Source organism: Labeo rohita, chromosome 22, assembly GCF_022985175.1.
Source record: "Labeo rohita strain BAU-BD-2019 chromosome 22, IGBB_LRoh.1.0, whole genome shotgun sequence".
Lineage (NCBI taxonomy): Eukaryota > Metazoa > Chordata > Actinopteri > Cypriniformes > Cyprinidae > Labeo > Labeo rohita.
Window position 1 is genome coordinate 35,127,698 of NC_066890.1, and position 19,501 is coordinate 35,147,198.

General features: G+C 31.0%; 2 protein-coding genes across 2 annotated transcripts in view; both read right to left on the bottom strand.

Annotated features, from left to right (window-relative positions):
* The window catches only part of LOC127153718 (aldehyde oxidase 1-like), a 90,113-nt gene that overhangs the window by 57,894 nt on the left and 12,718 nt on the right, over nt 1-19,501 (bottom strand). The window lies entirely within an intron of this gene.
* On the bottom strand, nt 11,538-15,514 carry arl4ca (ADP-ribosylation factor-like 4Ca). Its single transcript, XM_051094970.1, has one exon. It carries the CDS (start codon nt 14,962-14,964, stop codon nt 14,386-14,388), a length of 579 nt encoding a protein of 192 aa, XP_050950927.1. The 5' UTR covers nt 14,965-15,514; the 3' UTR covers nt 11,538-14,385.

Below are 19,501 nucleotides of genomic sequence, written 5' to 3' on the forward strand. Positions count from 1 at the left end.
TAAAATTACAAGGAAATATCTGAGCTACTTCTTACTAAGTAATTTCTGAAAGACTGGAGAGTAACCTTTTCGTTCTTGGCCAGTATCATAGTTTGGGATTGATAGTCTTTAGCAAGAGATAATACTGTGTTGTTTTTCTACAAATTGTAGAAATTCTTTCACACAGTGCTGTCAAGAACAAATGTCAGTGACCTTGCGGGACAGCAGTGAATGGCAGCCTGTCACAAGCATGTTACGTAACAAATAGCTCTAAGTTTAACGGCCTGTCTCTGCAACACTGTTGACCCTTTGGGGCACCATAAAAACAGTGTCCCTTCACTGACAGGAACATAAAACGTCTTGTTTATTCAGTAGTATGTCTGTTCTGTTCTGTCTTGCACGCCTCCCCTGTGGTAGAGCAACAGTTTTGCAGACACGATGGTGTCCAGTGATGTCCATATGGTGAATATTTGCCTCCCTGCTGAGAACTCCATTTCTGTCCTGACACTTGTGGTGGGAGTTAGGACTTTCTTTAAGCCTTGGCAAACAGCTGAAATGACTCAGATGTTAAACCGGTGTTAACATTTAATCCCTTCGAATCGGGATCTGTTGGGCTCTGTATTACAGGTCAGAAGTCACAGCGTTAAACCTCTCGATTCGCAAAATCTCAAACTTAAATAATCATGCTAAAGCTGAACATATGTGGAATTATGAGGCTTCAAGAGGCAACGGCATCTATGTCTATCTGTCTGTCTGTTTGTCTTTCTGTCTGTCTTTTTCTGTCTCTCTGTTTATCTATATGTCTCTATCTGTCTGTTTGCCTGTTTGTCTATCTTTTTCCGTCTCTCTATGTCTCTCTATCTATCTATATGTCTCTCTGTCTGTCTGTCTGTCTGTCTATCTATAGTATCTCACAAAAGTGAGTACACCCCTCACATTTCAGCAATCATTTTAGTATATCTTCTCAAGGGACAATACTATAGAAATGAAACTGGGATATATTTTAGATTAGCCAATGTGCAGCTTGTATAGCAGTGTATATTTACTGTCCCCTAAAAATAACCCAACATACAGCCATTATTGTCAAAACAGCTGGCAACGAAAGTGAGTACATCCTAAGTGAACTTGTCAAAACTGTGTCCAAAGTGTCAATATTTTGTTTTAGCACCATTGTTATCTAGCACTGCCTTAATCATTCTGGGCATGGAAGTCACCAGAGCTGCACAAGTTGTTGCTGGGATCCTCTTCAAATCCTCTATAATGACATCATGGAGCTGCTGGATGTTAGACACATGGTGCTTCTCCACCTTTTTTTTTTGAAGCCAGGTTCTGCACCTGATGCACAGAACAAGCACTCAACTTCACTGATCGACGCTTGCGAGGCCTATTCCGAATGGAACCCGTCTTGGAAAACTTCTGTATGACCCTGGCCACAATACTGTAACTCAGTTTCAGGTTGTTACTGAACCTCTTACAGCCTAGGCCATCTTTGTGGAGAGCAACAATTCTAATTCTCCAAATCTTCAGAGAGTTCTTTGCCATGAGGTGACTTGTTGAACATCCAGTGGCCAGTATGAGAGAATTGTACTCAAAGCACCAAATTTTAACTGCTCTAATACAAGATACACAAGTTTGTATGGTCCTGTCAAGCAGACAAAAACATGAACATGATGAATAGGACATGTGGTTTTTGCATGGTTAAATGACATATATAGATACTGTATCTATCTATCTGTCTATATATCTATCTATCGTTCTGTCGTTGTCGTTCTGTCGTTATATCGTTCTATCGTTCTGTCTATCTATCTATTGTTCTGTCTATCTGTTTATCCATCTGCCATTTTGTCTGTCTGTCTATCTATCTATCTATCTATCTATCAATCGTTGTATCGTTCTATCGTTCTGTCTATCTATCGATCGTTCTGTCTGTCTGTCGTTCTGTCATTATATCGTTCTGTCGTTCTGTCTATCTATCTATCGATCGCTCTGTCTGTTTATTGGTCTATCTATCTACCGTTTTGTCTGACTGTCTGTATGTCTGTCTGTCTATCTGTCTAGTGTCTATCTATCTCTTTCTGTCTCTCTCTCTCTCTCTCTCTCTCTATATATATATATATATGTCAATCTATCTATCTGTCTATATATCTATCTATTGTTCTGTCGTTGTCGTTCTGTCGTTATATCGTTCTATCGTTCTGTTGTTCTGTCTATCTATTGTTTTGTCTATCTGTTTATCCATCTGCCATTTTGTCTGTCTATCTGTCTATCTATCTATCGTTGTATCGTTCTATTGTTCTGTCTATCTATCTATTGATCGCTCTGTCTGTCTATCGGTCTATCTATCTACCGTTTTGTCTGTCTATCTGTCTGTCGTTCTGTCATTATATCGTTCTGTCGTTCTGTCTATCGATCGCTCTGTCTGTCTATCGGTCTATCTATCTACCGTTTTGTCTGTCTGTCTGACTGTCTGTATGTCTGTCTGTCTATCTGTCTAGTGTCTATCTATCTCTTTCTGTCTCTCTCTCTCTCCCTCTCTCTCTCTCTCTCTATATATATATATATATATATATATATATATATATATATATATATATATATATATATATATATATATATATATATATATATATATATATATATATATATATATATATATATATATATGTCAATCTATCTATCTGTCTATATATCTATCTATTGTTCTGTCGTTGTCGTTCTGTCGTTATATCGTTCTATCATTCTGTCTATCTATCTATTGTTCTATCTGTTTATCCATCTGCCATTTTGTCTGTCTATCTGTCTATCTATCTATCATCGTTGTATCGTTCTGTCTATCTATCGATCGTTCTGTCTATTTATCTATCATTCTGTCTGTCTATCGGTCTATCTATCTACCGTTTTGTCTGTCTGTCTGTCTATCGGTCTAGTGTTCTATCTATTGTTCTGTCTATCTGTTACCTCTGTTTGTCTATTTGTTTGTTTGTCTACCCGTCTGACTATTATCCATCCATCTTTCCCTGTGGCAACTGTCTGTATACATTTGAAACGATTTGTGACTGCGGTTTCTGACATTGGATTGTTGGCACAGTGTAGATAATGTGTCATATGACCTCATCGCCAATCAAAGCCCTTTGATTTGACTTTTTCAGCACAAAGGCCCGAGGCGCAGCACACTGTGCCATAAACAAAACACAAATCCCCTGAAAGCTCAGCACTGACAACAAAACATGAAAGCGCCATTGTATTTTAAGACAGCACTGATGTTAGCATATACGCACATTCCCATAGACTTAATCCAGACGGTGTGATTTAAATGGCCCGAATGCAAAAACACCCACACAGGATGAGAAGATAAACATAAGAGAGAGAGACTTGATAGCATTGAACTACTAAGCAGGATTAATCAGTTCTCAACAATATGCAGTAAACAAACATGGCGGCAAAGCTGCGTCTTCCATATCCATGAGCGCAGAAATGAATGATGCATCGGATGAAAGAGGAAGACAGAAAAAGATGACAGGAAGGTGAGAGCGGGTGGGTGGGTGAAGAAGTTGTGAGAAAGTAGGGCACAGAAGGGAGAATGATAGATTTCGGTTTAGGTGGAGGATATCACTTTCTGCACAACAAAAGTAGAAGAAAAAGCAGAGAGACAAAAAGACAATCTGTCAGGATTGTGAAAAGTGCTTGTATTAAATTATTTGATATTATTACACTCCCATGTTCAGTGTGGCCTTGGTTACATCAGCAGAAAGGAGAAGTTTTCCAAAAGTTAGTACGTTTTAATGAAAGCTTATGAAAACCGAAAAATTCTAAAAACCCATCCAACTGTTTTTATTTATTTATTTATTTTTTTAAATAATTGTAACATTTTGTACTATTTATTTATTAGCAGTTATTTTTTTTAACTATTTTAAATCTATTTTAATATATAATCATGCAATATATATATATTGTTTTATAATCTGTGTTGTATATTATTAAATATTATATAAAATCTAAAATAAAACACACATCAGAAAATATATAATTATGCAATATATATTATTTTATAATCTATGTTTTATATTATGGAACATAATATAAAATATAAAATATTTTATTCAATATACAAAATAAAATACACATTTGAAAACTCATTTTGAGGAGTAATGACACAGTTATTATTATTATTATTATTATTGAGATGTTACGAAACAAACTTCCCAATCCAATTATTATTTTTAAGTAACTGTAACGTTTTATGCAGTGTATTTAATTTCATATATAAACCTATTTTAAAATACAATTATGCAGTATATATAGTTTTATAATCTAAGTTGTATATTATTAAATATTCTATGAAGTATAAAATATTTTAGTTTTAAAAACATAAAATAAAATACACATTTGAAAACTCACATTCTGGTGAGTAGATAATGATACAATTATTATTATTATTATTATTATTATTATTAATTCTAATTAATTTCATTTTGTGCTATGACAGGTTATGAAAACAAACTCCCCCATTATTATTTTTAAATAATTGTAACGTTTTATAGTTGTTGTTTTTTAAGTAATTGTTTTTAACTATTTTAAATCTATTTTAAAATATAATTATGCAATATATAGTTTTTATAATGTACGTTATATGTTATTACAAAAAGAATTTTGTTGAATAAACATAAAATAAAATACATCTTTAAAATCTCATATTCTGGTGAGTAAATAATAATAATAATAATAATAATAATAATAATATGATGATGATGATGATGATGATTATTATTGGCTTTGTATTATATTTGATGAAATATTTATGAAAACACTCCCCCACATTCTTGTAAGTGAATATTTATTTATTTATTCTTCCTTTAAAAACACAAGGTCAGTATTGATATCATGTGTTTTGTACGAAGCTACATTATTTTGGTATGTGCCACTGTTTGTTTTTATTTAATTATTTATATATTTATATATAGTTTTCACTCAGAAATTGCTAGTAAATTTCACCAGCAAATACAAAGAAACAGCAAGTAACAAATTGAATTCAATGTAAAATTTTGAAGAACTGAAGTAATATTTTCTAGTAAAATGTGAAAACATCTTCGTAAAATATCAGCAACAACAAAAACAGGATTTGCAGCTCACCAAAACACCATATTCATGAATTCCCCCATTTGCTGAAGGCTTTTCTACTAGCAGGCCCCATTTAAGTTCATCTGACCAGTGAACCACATCAGTTCTCCATGTGACCCGCTGTAGTGTGTGTGCGAGAGACACGGTAAATGCATAAATACATTCCTCTCTCTCTAGAGGGTTTTACCCCGTTTCTGAAAGCATCTGTCCTGCTCCCGTAGACGTCGCCACTTATTTCAATCTATTTAGCTGCAGAACGAAGAGTCTAAAAGTGGGTGAGCGGACAGAGAAACACAACGCTTGGAGGAGAAGAAAACAAGAAGTTGCAAAGAGAAAGGTGGAAGGCAAAGAGCGATAAAAACAGGTGTTGTACAAAAAGACGGGAATCATGAGTAGGCATGTCACGACGGGTAACAAACTCCAAAAATATTTCAATCACAAAGACTGAAACGCTGCTTCTCCAGGTGTGTTTTGAAAGCTTCATGGATTCACTCGGATAACCAGGATAGAGGCGTACGGGAAACAGGGTTTAATAATAGACAAATCCTTCGATATGACCCAAATAGATTAATTTTTTTTTTTCTTCTTTCAAACACGCGGAAAACCCTTTTCCTTGTTCTGTCATGGCCATTTTGAGTTTTACTCTTACGAGCTCAAAATAGGACTGTCTGTGCGTCACAAAAAAATATTTGCATGCAATTACTCAAACAAGTCATTACGGACTGTAAAACAAAGCCTTGGCTGCATGTTTACAGTAACAAATGGCTTTTTAATAACTTGTTTGTATGGGGCGAGACTTCAAATAGCAATAAATCCTTCAACTCGACAATGTGATTGTATGTATTAACGTGTAGTATGTAATTACAGACAGTGGGAACAATGAAATATAGATGTATTTTTATATTATAGTAGTTGTGGTACTTTTAGTGGCACTTGCTAAAGTGAACTGTATTTATTTCTATCTGTCTGGTATGTAAAAAAAATATAATTCTTCTTTCAACACAGAATAATACAGAGTAGTTGTACATAGTTTGAATTTTTTAATTTTACTTGTTATTTTTTATTCATTTTAATTTTAATTTGTATTGCATTACATGTAATTGTTTTATTTTTAATTTATTTTTGTGTTAATTTTATTATTATTATTATTATTATTATTATTATTATTACTATTATATTATATTTACTGTTAATTTTTATTGCATTGCATTAGCAGAAAGCCACAGATTTTAATTTTATTTATTTTACAAAATGTATTGCAATATATTGTTTTATAATCTGTGTTGTATATTATTACATATTATATAAAATATAAAATATCATATTGTGTAAACATAAAATAAAATACACACATGTATTATTTTAGATGACAAGTTATGAAAACAAACTCCCCATCCAAATATTTAAATAATTGTAACATTTTATACTGTTTATTTATTAGTAATTATTATTATTTATTTATTTATTTATTTTTTTACAATTTTAAATCTATATTAAAATACAATTATCCAATATGTATAATTTTATCATCTATGTTATTAAATATTATCTAAAATATTTTTTTGTAAACATAAATTATTTATTTATTTATTTATTTATTTATTCATTCATTCATTAATTTAGAAAACTCACATTCTGGTGAGTAAATAATGATAAGATGTATTATTATTGTTATTATTATTATTATTATTATTATTACTTATTAATTCATTAATTATTATTATTTTTTATTATTATTATTTTCTTTCTTTCTTTCTTTCTTTCTTTCTGTCTGTCTGTCTGTCTGTCTGTCTGTCTGTCTGTCTGTCTGTCTGTCTGTCTGTCTGTCTGTCTGTCTTTTTATTATTATTTTTTGTTGTTGTCGATGACCGGTTATGAAAACAAACTCCCCCATTCAGTTATTATTTTAAAATAATTGTAACATTTTATTTATTTATTTATTTATTTATTTATTTATTTATTTATTTATTTATTTATTTATTTATTTATTTAAAGACATGTTATGTAAACAAACCCCCATTCAATTATTATTTTTAAATAATTATAACATTTTATACAATTTATTTATTAGTAGCTATTTTAACTATTTTAAAAATATAATTATCCAATATACATTATTATTTAATCTATGTTGTATGTTATTAAATATTATATAAAACATAAAATATTTTATTGTAAAAAAAAAAAAAAAAAAAATTCTTTTTGATGACAGGTTATGAAAACAAACTCCCCCACCCAATTACTATTTTTAAATAATTGTAACGTTATACTGTTAATGTATTAAATTCGTAATTATTTTTACCTATTTGAAATCTATTTAAAATATAATAATATATAAATATAATTTACATGTAATATATGTCCATTTTAAAATGGGAATGTATGTAATCTGTTATATATTATTAAAAGTATATACATTAAATTATTTATTTTTTATTTAATTCATCATTTTGTATTTTAATTTGTATTATTTTATTTACTGTTACTGTACTCATTTTATTTCTTGCACTGCATTAGCAGCCATTACTAAAAGCCACACATTTTAACTTTATTTATTTTAATTCATTGCATTTCATTGATATCTTTTATTTATTTATTTATTTATTTATTTATTACATTTGCAGCCATGAAAGCCACATATTTATTTAGCATTTTTAAATACCATTATTAAAGGCAATAAAATATTAACATATACACATACATATGATATACGTCAGGAGATCCCATTCTCATTATTATCATTTTAATATAATAGTAACTACGATACTGGAAACTATAGCTACCAAAATACAGCAAAATAATATTTTACAGCCATCTTTGTTTATTTTTGTATCCCTCTGCCAGCTACTGGCAACAGTCTTGACTGAGTGTTGTTTACTGATAATATCAGTAGTTTCCCTGGGAACAGAGATATTTCTTATCTGCATTTCCATAAAAAAAATTATGAGTAATCCCTGCCTTTGTGTATGATGAGACAACAAAATATGACCAATTCACAGTAAATTCACTGAAAAAAAAAGGATTGTCCAACACTAACTGCTCAATTGTTGCGGAGCGTCCCATTTTCTGGCCTTTCGTAGGATTTCCAGTGGGTGCCACATTAATTATTAAGCTCTATTTATAGGACCCCATTACTTGCTCCAAAAAAAGCCTGTCATTCCCACAGCATGGGTTTTAGAAAGGTGGACGTTGAGATGAATTATCTATATCATCTCTCCTGTCGCCTCAGTGGGTTTTTGGATTATTCAGAGCCAGTCTTTCATCCTGTGACGTACCTTCCCAGAATTTCACACTCAAGGCCACGGGTTCATTTAGATGATGGGTAATTAATGGGGCTGAAACGATGGCGCACATTTACTGTGATTGTCAAAGAGACGTAAGAGGGAGCGGGACAGATATAGCAGCAGATTTTAGCTATATTGGTTTATGGGTCAATGACAAATGAGGATGTCTGGGATGATAAAAAGGAGAAATATTTTAAGTTCTAGAGCATGATCATCTTGTATTGAGGTTGGTTTCAAACATTTTTTGAAAATATTTTTGTGCAGAGATCATGAGATTTCGTATTATTTATTTATTTTATCTTTCTGCTTTTCAATAATTACTTTTTGTGTTTTTTAAGTGTTTGTTTCTGTGAAAGACGTTGCATTTATAGAATCAAAAATACAGTAAAATTAAAAAATATTTATATTGATTAAAAAAAAAAAGTGTCATGGTTTCCACAAAAATATTATGCAGTAAGAACTGTTATTAATAATCGAACACTAAAAAATAATAATAATAATAATAATAATAATAATAATAATAATAATAATAATAATAATAAGAAGAAGAAGAAGAAGAAGAAGAAGAAGAAGAAGAAGAATTTACATGTTAAAATATATTAAAATAGAAAGTAGCTATTCTAATTTGTATGAAATAAATAAATAAATAAATAAATAAATAAATAAATAATGTATTATGGTTATCACAAAAATCATTATTAATAGTTGAGCACCAAATTACAGGAATAATTAAAATTGTAAAATATATTAAAAAAGAAAACATTGCTTTTTAGTAAATAAATAAATAAATATTTTTTATAAGATTTTTTTTAAAAAGTATCACAAAACAGTTTCCACAAAAATAAGCAGTAAAAAGAAAAAAGAACCATTATTAGTAAAACAAACAAACAAACAAATAAATAAACAAATAAATAAATAAATAAATAAATGTTTCCACGAAAATATTAAGCAGTAAAAATTGTTTCATAAGAACCATTATTAATAGTTGAGCACCAAATTACAGGAATAATTTACATTAAAAAATGTATTAATATTAAAATATAAATACTTAAAATATAAATATTAAAATATTAATAAAATGAATGAATAAATGGATTAAATAAATAAATGTATAAAAAGTGTCACATTTCCACAAAAAAATATTAAGGAATGAAAATTGTTTTATAAAAACCAGTATTAATAGTTGAGCACCAAATTACAGAAATATTTTACATTTTAAAATATATTAAAACAGAAAACATACATTTTAGTAAATATGTACATTTTAATTTAATTAAATTTAATTAAATTTAATTTAATTTTAAATGATATTTAAAAAAAAATAATTATTAGTAGTAATTGAGCACCAAATTACAGGAATAATTTACATTTTAAAATGTATTAATATTAAAATATAAATATTAAAATATTAATATAATGAATGAATAAATGGATTAAATAAATAAATTCATAAAAAGTGTCACATTTCCACAGAAAGATTAAGGAGTAAAAATTGTTTTATAAAACCATTATTAATAGTTGAGCACCAAATTACAGTAATTTCCATTTTAAATATATATAAAAGTTATTTTAAATTGCAATAACAGTTATAAACAAACAAACAAACAAACAAACAAAACACTAAACAATGATAATGTATCAGTTTCAAAAAAAAAACTATATATTAAAATAGAAAACAGTTATTTTAAATCGTAACGAACAAACAAACAAACAAACAAACACACAAACAAACAAAAAAAACAAACAAACAAACAAACAAAATAAATAAATAAATTTTTTCATGAAAATATTAAGCAGTAAAAAAAAAAAAATCATTAAAACCATTATTAATAGTTGAGCACCAAATTACAGGAATAAGTCACATTTTAAAATATATTAAAATAGAAAACATTACTTTTTAGTAAATATATACATTATTTTTTTATATATATATATATTTTTTTAAAAAGTATCACGGTTTCCACAAAATAAGCAGTAAAACATTTTTTTATAAGAACCATTATAAGTAATTGAGCACCAAATTACAGGAATAATTTACATTTCGAAATATATTCATATTAAAATATAAATATTAAATTATTAATATGTTGACATATAAAGTATCACATTTCCACAAAAATATTAAGCAGTAAAAATTGTTTTATAAAAGCCATTATTAATAATTGAGCACAGAATTACAGAAATTTCCATTTTAAATATATAAAAAAACAGTAATAAACAAACAAACAAACACTAAAAAATAAGCAGTAAAAATGAAAAAAAAAAAAAATGAAGCGGTAAAAATTGTTTTATAAGAACCATTATTGAGTACCAAATTACAGGATTAATTATATATTTTAAAATATATTAAAATAGAAAACAGTTAAATAAATAAATAAACTGTTCTTTTAATTTGTAATAATACTTAAAAACATTACTGCTTATTATTGTATTTTTGATCAAATAAATGCGGCCTTAGTGAGTATAAGGACTTATTACAATATTTCTTAATGTAATTTTTTAATGTTTAATATATTTCTGCTTTTTGTCAAGTGACACAGCAGGCCTCTTTGATCCTAAAAGTGTTTTCTAAATTGCGAGTGATTTCTTAAAACAGCACCACAGTGTAGCACGACAGATCTTGCATGCAAGATTTTCCATAAAACTTTTAAAAATAAACCTAATTCTCATTAAAACCACAGCACAGCCTAGTAAAAGTACATTTGTGTTGCCATGTGTATGTGTGTTTACATCTGTGTTTATGCCCACCAAGCAGGTGTTGTGTTGCACCCCTAGTCACACCCCCATCAGAGGGATTTTTTCGGCCCACTGTGGCTTATTCTAATTACACAATGGGTGAACTCTCCTATTAATATCCATTTTCAATTTCGCTGAGCACTAAAAGGTCATTATCCCAGTCCCGAGAGTGTGCCACGCTCAAACGCGAGCACGTGTGGGCCTCGGCCGGGCTGGAGCTAAATCAAAGGGATTTACGTCGTCCAGCGCTGTGAAATCATGTAGATCTGACAGCTCAGGGAATTATGGGTGATGGCTGTTGTACCGAACGGCAACTTTAATTACAGAAAACAGGCTCGCTGCCCGTGATAATGCTGAATGCAGACTTTTCTGAAGTGTTTAGGTCAGGTTGCACACCAACAAAACTGTACACGTGCTGTGTATATTTCAATATCATTTATTTTGATTATTTTTGGCATCATGTCATAAACAGTCTTCATTTTACTACATGGTTCCATGATACAACAATCTCTGATTGTAGTTCAAAGTAGCATTTAAGCAAAACAAATGTATCTGGTCATTATGGGAGACCAGTTTAGCCATGGGAAAAAATAAATAAAACAGGTCATTTGCTGAATTTTATACTCACAATTCAGACCCTCTTCCCTTGCAATACCGAGAATAAAAGAATTTCGAGAAATAAACTCTCACAATTACGAGTTTACATCTCACAATTCTGAATTTACATCTTGCTATTGTTACTTTCTTCTTGGAATTCCGAGTTTATATTTCAGAGTTTATATCTTTGAATTCTGAGTTTACAACTCACAATTTTGACTTTTTTTCCGAGTTTATAGCTCAGAGTTCTGAAATTACATCTTTACACTTTTAAATTTTTTTTTTTTTTCTTTTATATCTCAGAGTTTATATCTCCAAATTCTGAGTTTATATCTCACATTTTGACTTTTTTCTTAGAATTCTAAATTTACATCTCGAAAATTGACATTTTTTACTCAGAATTCTGAGTTTATATTTCGGTATTCTGAATGTACATCTTGCAATTTTTACTTTTCTTCCTCGGAATTCTGAGTTTATATCTCTGAGTTTATATATTGGAATTCTGAGTTTACGGTCTCAGAATTCTCACTTTTTTCCTCAGAATTCTCATTTTATATCTCGGAATTCTGAATTTACATCTTGCAATTTTGACTTCTTTTTACTCAGAATTTTGAGTTTATATCTCAGAATTTTGAAATCACATCTTGAAATTTTGTACTTTTGTTGTTGTTGTTGTTATTGTTTATATCTTGGAATTCTGAGTTTACAGCTCAGAATTCTGCCTTTTTTCCCTCAGAATTCTAAATTTACATCTCGAAAATTTTGACATTTTTTTATTTAGAATTCTGAGTTTATATCTTGGAATTCTGAATTTAAATCTAATTTTTTTGACCGTTTTCTCAGAATTCTGAATGTACAGTACATCTTGCAATTTTTACTTTTCTTCCTCAGAATTCTCATTTTATATCTCGGAATTCTTGCAATTTTGACTTCTTTTTTCTCATAATTCTGAGTTTAGATCTTGGAATTCTGAGTTTACAGCTTTTTTTTTTTTTTTTTTTTTTTTTCCTTCAGAATTCTGAGTTTATATATTGGAATGTATATCTTGGAATTCTGAGTTTACAGCTCAGAATTTTGACTTTTTTTCCTCAGAGTTCTGAGTTTATATTTTGGAATTCCAAGTTTAGATCTAGCAATTTTTTACTTTTTTTCTCAAAATTCTGAGTTTAGGTCTCGGAATGCTGAGGATATATCTCGCAATTTGAGTCTTCTCAGAATTTAAAGTTTACATCTTGCAATTTTTACTTTTTTTTCTCCTCTGAATTCTGAGTTTATATCTCGGAATTCTGAGTTTCTATCTTGCCATTTTGACCTTTTGCTCAGAATCCTGAGTTTATATCTTGGAATTCTGGGTTTACATCTTGCAATTTAGGTTTTCTCAGAATTCTTGTTTTATATCTTGGAATTCTGAGTTTCCATCTGATCGTTTTGACTTTTTTTCTTCTCACAATTCTGATTTTCCATCTCTTCCCAACATAATTCTGAGTTTATATCTCACAGTTCTGGCTCTTTTTTTTTTTCTCTCAGAATTGTGAAGAAGTCCTAATTGTGAGATATAGTGTGGAATTACTGTTTTATTGATTTATTTGTCCATGTTATTCTGTTATGGAAACAAGCTTCCATAGGTCATGGCCTACAGGGTGCTGAATTTTAAAAAGAAAGACAGAAAGAAAGAAAAAAGGAAAACAAACTGCACTGGTGGAGCAAGAATTAAAGGTAAATGTGCTGCTAGTTATGCAAGAAGGGCATCATAAATGTACAAAATAATCATTTTAATCATTTAAATGTACATACAGGTGCATGTGGCATTCAGTTTAAGGAATGATTTCAAAACAAAAGTACTCTTCGTATAGGGTTTCTGCAAAGCACAGGCTAACGATTATTATCGATATTTAAGAAGTTAATATCAAGCAGCAACATGGGTCCGGCCCATTTTTTTTTTAAATCTTATTTTAATGCATTTTAAATTATTGACTAGTTCTATATTTTCTTGCTATTTAGGTTTTTGGTTCTATATGTAAGCATATTATTTAGCACTTTTTTATCTTCAGTAACACTTAATAGTAACTTTCAAAAATAAAACTTGCTTAAAGTGTATAATTTCTGTGCAACCGCAAGCAATCGCAAAAATAATGATTGTTTTCCAACAGGTGTCAAGTTGCTATGTTTCAAAAATGCAAATATTTTATATTATTTTATTTTTCATCTTTTATTTTAGTCACCTTTAACAGATCAAGAGCTCATGTAGATTCATATATGAACATTTATGCAAACATAAATGATTCAGATACTATTCAGATCTTTTGAGATTGATATTAATGAAAGTTACTATAAAGTGTTACCAAATCCTGCAAGGCAAAACCCGTCATGTCTTTAATGGCAATGTCTTTAGTTTACCCAAAATGGACAATTCTGTCATCATTTACTCAACTTCAAATCGTCCCAAACTTGTACAACATTATTTTTTCTACAGTTCACAAGGAAATGTCTGCTTGCTCACACAATGAAATTCAGTAGGGTCCAAATGTTCATCTTGAACCCTATTGACTTTAACTGTATGAACAAAAACAGAAGTAAGTAAGTCATACAACATGACGGTAAATAAATGTTGACAGAATTGTCATTTTTGGGTGAACTATCCCTTAAAATGTCTTTACAAGTCTGTGATCGTCTATCGTTTCTTCTTCTGTTTAAGAGATTTCCTTCGTTTGACGATCATCTCATATAGTTTGTCCATTCCTTCATGGAGACCTTCGCCAATGATGGCGCAGGCCGGTTGGACGTGGTATGTAGTGGAAGGACTGAGTTCATGCAGTGCCAGGTGCTTCTCAATCTCGGTGACTGTGAGGGATTTGGGAAGGTCCTGCTTGTTGGCGATCACCAGCAAAGGAGTTCCTTGGTTCTCTGCGAATTTGGTGACTTTATGCAGTTCCGTCTTGGCTTCCTCAAGACGGTCAACATCTACAGAGTCCACCACGTAAATAATACCGTCCGTGCAGCGGCTGTAGGATTTCCACAAGGGTCTTAACTTCTCCTGTCCGCCTACGTCCCAGAAGTGACAGCTGATGCCTTTGGCGGTGCCATTGCTGAGTTTGATCTTCTCAGTGTTGAAGCCGATGGTGGGTACGGTGTTGACGAATTCGTTGAACTTTAACCGATACAGTACAGTGGTTTTACCAGCCGAATCCAATCCGAGCATCACGATGTGCAGGGACTGGAACGCTGCAATGTTGGAGAAACCGTTCCCCATTTTATGATGAATGTATAATACTCAATAAATCACATAGCAAGCTTGCCTCTATAAGCATCTGAAGACCAGCTTGAGGCTTCCAGGCTTCCGATTCATTGGTTATTAAGCTTCCAACTTGGGATGACTTTGAGATTTAGGGGAAAAAACACCAGGTTGTGATTCCATAAAGCGATCCATAAAACATGTACAGGAGAGGTGCCTCAACGAGTTAACAGTCCATGTGGAAACCCATAAAAGCATCCTTGATCTCCATTGCACATCCACCCAGGCAGGTATGCATGGTCGGTCTGGGAAGGGCGTTGGGTTCTCCTCCTGTTTTCAGATGATGTGTTGTGCTGCAGACCGCAGATCTCCGTTTATCTCCTCTGTATGTTTGCGAAGAGCCCGATCAGATTTCTTCCCCACGCAGCATAATTCCGAGACAGTAAGGTCAGGGAGCGAGGCGTTTCCTCAGCGGTGATAAAAACAAGCCGACAGTGAGAGTAGATGGAGGTTTCCCCGCTGTGCTCTGCCTCACACTGAAGCACTGCTGCTGCTGCTGCTGTCTGTGAGTGTGCATGAGGAATACAAATCTGTGTGAACTCCTCCCACACAGGGAAGCAGAAGCATGGAAACGCCAGTTCATAAAGTCACTTCACAACACTGCATGCAAAGCCACCAAATGTACATAATGAGACGCATTTGAAAAAAAAAAAAAAAAGTTTAAGCTTTTTGCTTTTATATATAACTAATATTAGGTTAGATTGTATAATACTACTAATATTAGAATATATTAGTTCCAGGGTCTTCCAGGGATTGTAACTATGCTTTTAAAAATTCAAAAGAGACATGTATTTATTTAAATCTAAAAATGAATTTACATTTTTTAAGTGTTATTATTATTATGGTTAGACATTTCCCCCATTAGCCTGAATACATTTCATTGGTTTATATTAGTTTCAGGGTCTTAAGATTGTAATTATGATTTTAAAATATACAATTAATTTACATTTTTAAGTGTTATCATTATGGTTAGGCATTTTTCCTACATTAGACTGAATACATCGTTTAAAAAAAAAAAAAAGAAGAAAAAAAAAAAAAAGGTTTTGTGAATCTGCTGACACCTGGTGTAAAATATATGTATAACAGCTTTATATATCCAGTCATGAAATGGCTGATGAAGAATATTGGATAGAACACAATAGATAGATAGGTAGATAGGTAGATAGATAGATAGATAGATAGATAGATAGATAGATAGATAGATAGATAGATAGATAGATAGATAGAAAAACCCAGAAGGACAGAATGAAAAAATAACAACAGATAGAATGATGGACCAATAATTCGACAGAACATTAGACAGATAGAATGATAGAATGACACAGCGATAGACAGATAGAACGATAGAATGACAGAACGATAGATAGAACAATAGATAGATAAAAAACAGAAGGATAGAATGAAAAATATAACTATAGTCAGGTAGAATGATGGAGCAACTGAACGATAGAACATTAGATAGATAGAATAATAGACAGAAGGATAGAACAATAGATTAAAACAGAAGGATAGAATGAAAAATATAACGATATACAGATAGAATGATGAAGCAATAGAACGACAGAACTTTAGATAGAATGACAGAACGATAGATAGAATGATACATAGAACAGTAGATAGACAGAACAATAGACAGACAGATAGATAGATAGATAGATAGATAGATAGATAGATAGATAGAAAGAAGACAGAATGAAAAATATAACGATATGACTGAGCAATAGAGCGACAGAACATTAGATAGAATGACAGAACGATAGATAGATAACAGAAGGATATAATGAAAAATATAATGATATTTTTTAAATATAAAGCAATAGAATGACAGAATGATAGAGCGATAGGGGATAAATGAAAGAACATTAGACAGAATGAATGAACGATTGACAGATAGATAGATAGATAGATAGATAGATAAGGATATAATGAAAAATATAACAATAGATAGAATGATGAAGCAATAGAATGATAGAGCGATAGAGATAGAAAAACAGAAGGATAAAATGAAAGAACACTACACAGAAAGAAATTAACGAACAATAGATAGATAGATAGATAGATAGATAGATAGATAACAGAAGAATAATGAAAAATGTAACGATAAATAGAATGATGAAGCAATAGACCGATAGATTACAAAATTCTGAAATACTTATTTATTCATATTTATTATTTTTTGTATGTAATTATTACAGAAGTTTTACTCAAGATTGTTAGTTGCCAAAAGTGTAATGTTACCTTCCTAACACTAGATGTCAGGATTGCAGAAGTTCACAAAAATAGGATCCTTTCCAGAACAAGTGAACATCAGTTTATTTACCACATGGAGGCAAAATGTTTTGACCAAAAACTTTTGCGTCCACATCAGTCGGCATCAGTTTAAAATTCTACTTAAGACTAAACATAAAAACAGAAATTGCCTTGGTGCTCACTCTGTGTTAAAAAAAGATTAAACTGTATACTGATTAAAACTTTCTGCATAATTACTTAGAATACTTGATGTTCACAATGTTAATTAGTTCTGTCAGTCCTGACATTATTTTTAAATAACTTTTTACAAAGTCTCATGTCTCACACAATATGCCTTACAGCTCACACACGAAGGCTTTAAGCCAACTGGATCCAGTCTGTCTGAGGAGAACGCATGTGTGTATGTGTGTAAGGATGTCAATACAAAAAGGATTTAGGGAAGATAACAAAATAGCGAGTTCCTGCCATTCTGACAGTCCGCCAAGAGGAAGGAAAGGGCTCAGGAAGGAGTACGTGGGTCTTACGGAGGAACTGGAATGGTTTATTGTGGCCGAACAATTCAATCCAGATCAAAGCCTGCGTCACATTTAAATAGGTCTCAAAGAAAAGCGTCACTTCAAAAATGGTGCTTTACTAATATGATGCTCTATTCCAAAACAAGCATGCTGCCTAGCTATACAGCATTTTAAGGCAACAAAGATTCCAAAAGGAAACCAGCAATATTGTGTTTGTTTCTAAATTAATATATCACGCTTTTGTCAAATTCAAAAAAAAAAAAAAATTCCTGTATGAATTACAATGAGCTCAGTGAAGAAAACAAATCGGCAGACTGAAGATGAAATAAACCTTATGCAATATTGTTGTGTGCTATGTATTTTTATGCTTAGAGTACCACATTGATTACCTAATACATGTTAGCATGATGCTAAACTAACATAGTAGGCTTCTCGCACAGTTAGTATATATGGACTACATGTAGTATTTTTGCACATTTTAAAATTAATAGATGTTTAAAAAAGGCATTTTGGCAATTCCAGGTAATTTACCATAGAAATATGATGATTTTAAATATTAATGATTGTTATAAGTGCCACCTATGGTTGGATTCCCATAAAAAATTACATTTTTGTTTAGAATCATATGTTGCAAGTCCTCACCTAGTTTTGTGAAGTTTTGAGTTTTCATTTAGGATTTATAGGCTTTTTTTGGTAAATTTGGCAACACATCTTAGAAAAATACTCTGCTATCGCTACCCAAAGGGTAAAGTTCAATGTTTTTTGATAAGTATTGATCTAGAGAGTCCAGAGATTTGTGCTGCAGTGGTATTACTGAGGTCGAGCGAAAAACCTAGCACTAGTTTGCAAAGGAAGGTTTTTAACATAACTGAGAATGTTTAATGGACAATTTGCTTGACGGCAAGGGTTCTTGAGGCAAAGTTTCTCAATATAAGGAGATCTATCAAATGATATAGTAGCACCACCTATTGGCCGATTTCTTTCAAAAATTCTTACAGGCCTCTAGAGCCATGAGTCGAACATGCCCACAGAGTTTTGTTCCTATTGGCCTCCATTAACCATGTCTAATAGGTGCTCAAAATCCATTGCCCGTTGGTGGCCATGTTTTTTTTTTTTTTTTTTTTTTTTTTTTGTTTGGGTTAAGTGAATGTCCTCGCAGACACTTGTGGCACTTTAGACAAAGCAAGGCATACCAATTTTCAAGTCATTTGGACAAACGGGTGCATAGTTATAGACCTTTTTTTTTTTTTTTACGTTTTTCCCCTGTTATAGGACCACCAAGTGGCTGTTTCTTTTCTTTTTTTTTTTACATATATATTTTATATTATTTTTATTTATTATTATTATTATTATGATTGTGGCCTCAGATTGAGCTCTTACATATGCTTTTCAAATTTGGCAAAAGTATCGCTTTCCGTTCAAGAGTTATACGTGTTTAGGTAAAAGTGGCTTTGAAAATTTTGCGAAAAATTGTCAGGGAGACGATCAAATTTTGTTTAATTAGAAACAGCTATAATAGCTTATAAGATAATTGATGTGTGCTAATACAGTGTGTAACACCACATTTTATACAATATGACATACAGTGTTAGGGAAAGTTAAAAAAGTAACTAATTGCAATACTTAGTTACTATTTATAGAAAATAATGAATTTCTTTTGAGTTACTTTCTCTCTTTTGGGCTGGGCTTGCTTGTTTTATACATAAAAAAGTTCCTTTTTAGGAAATGTA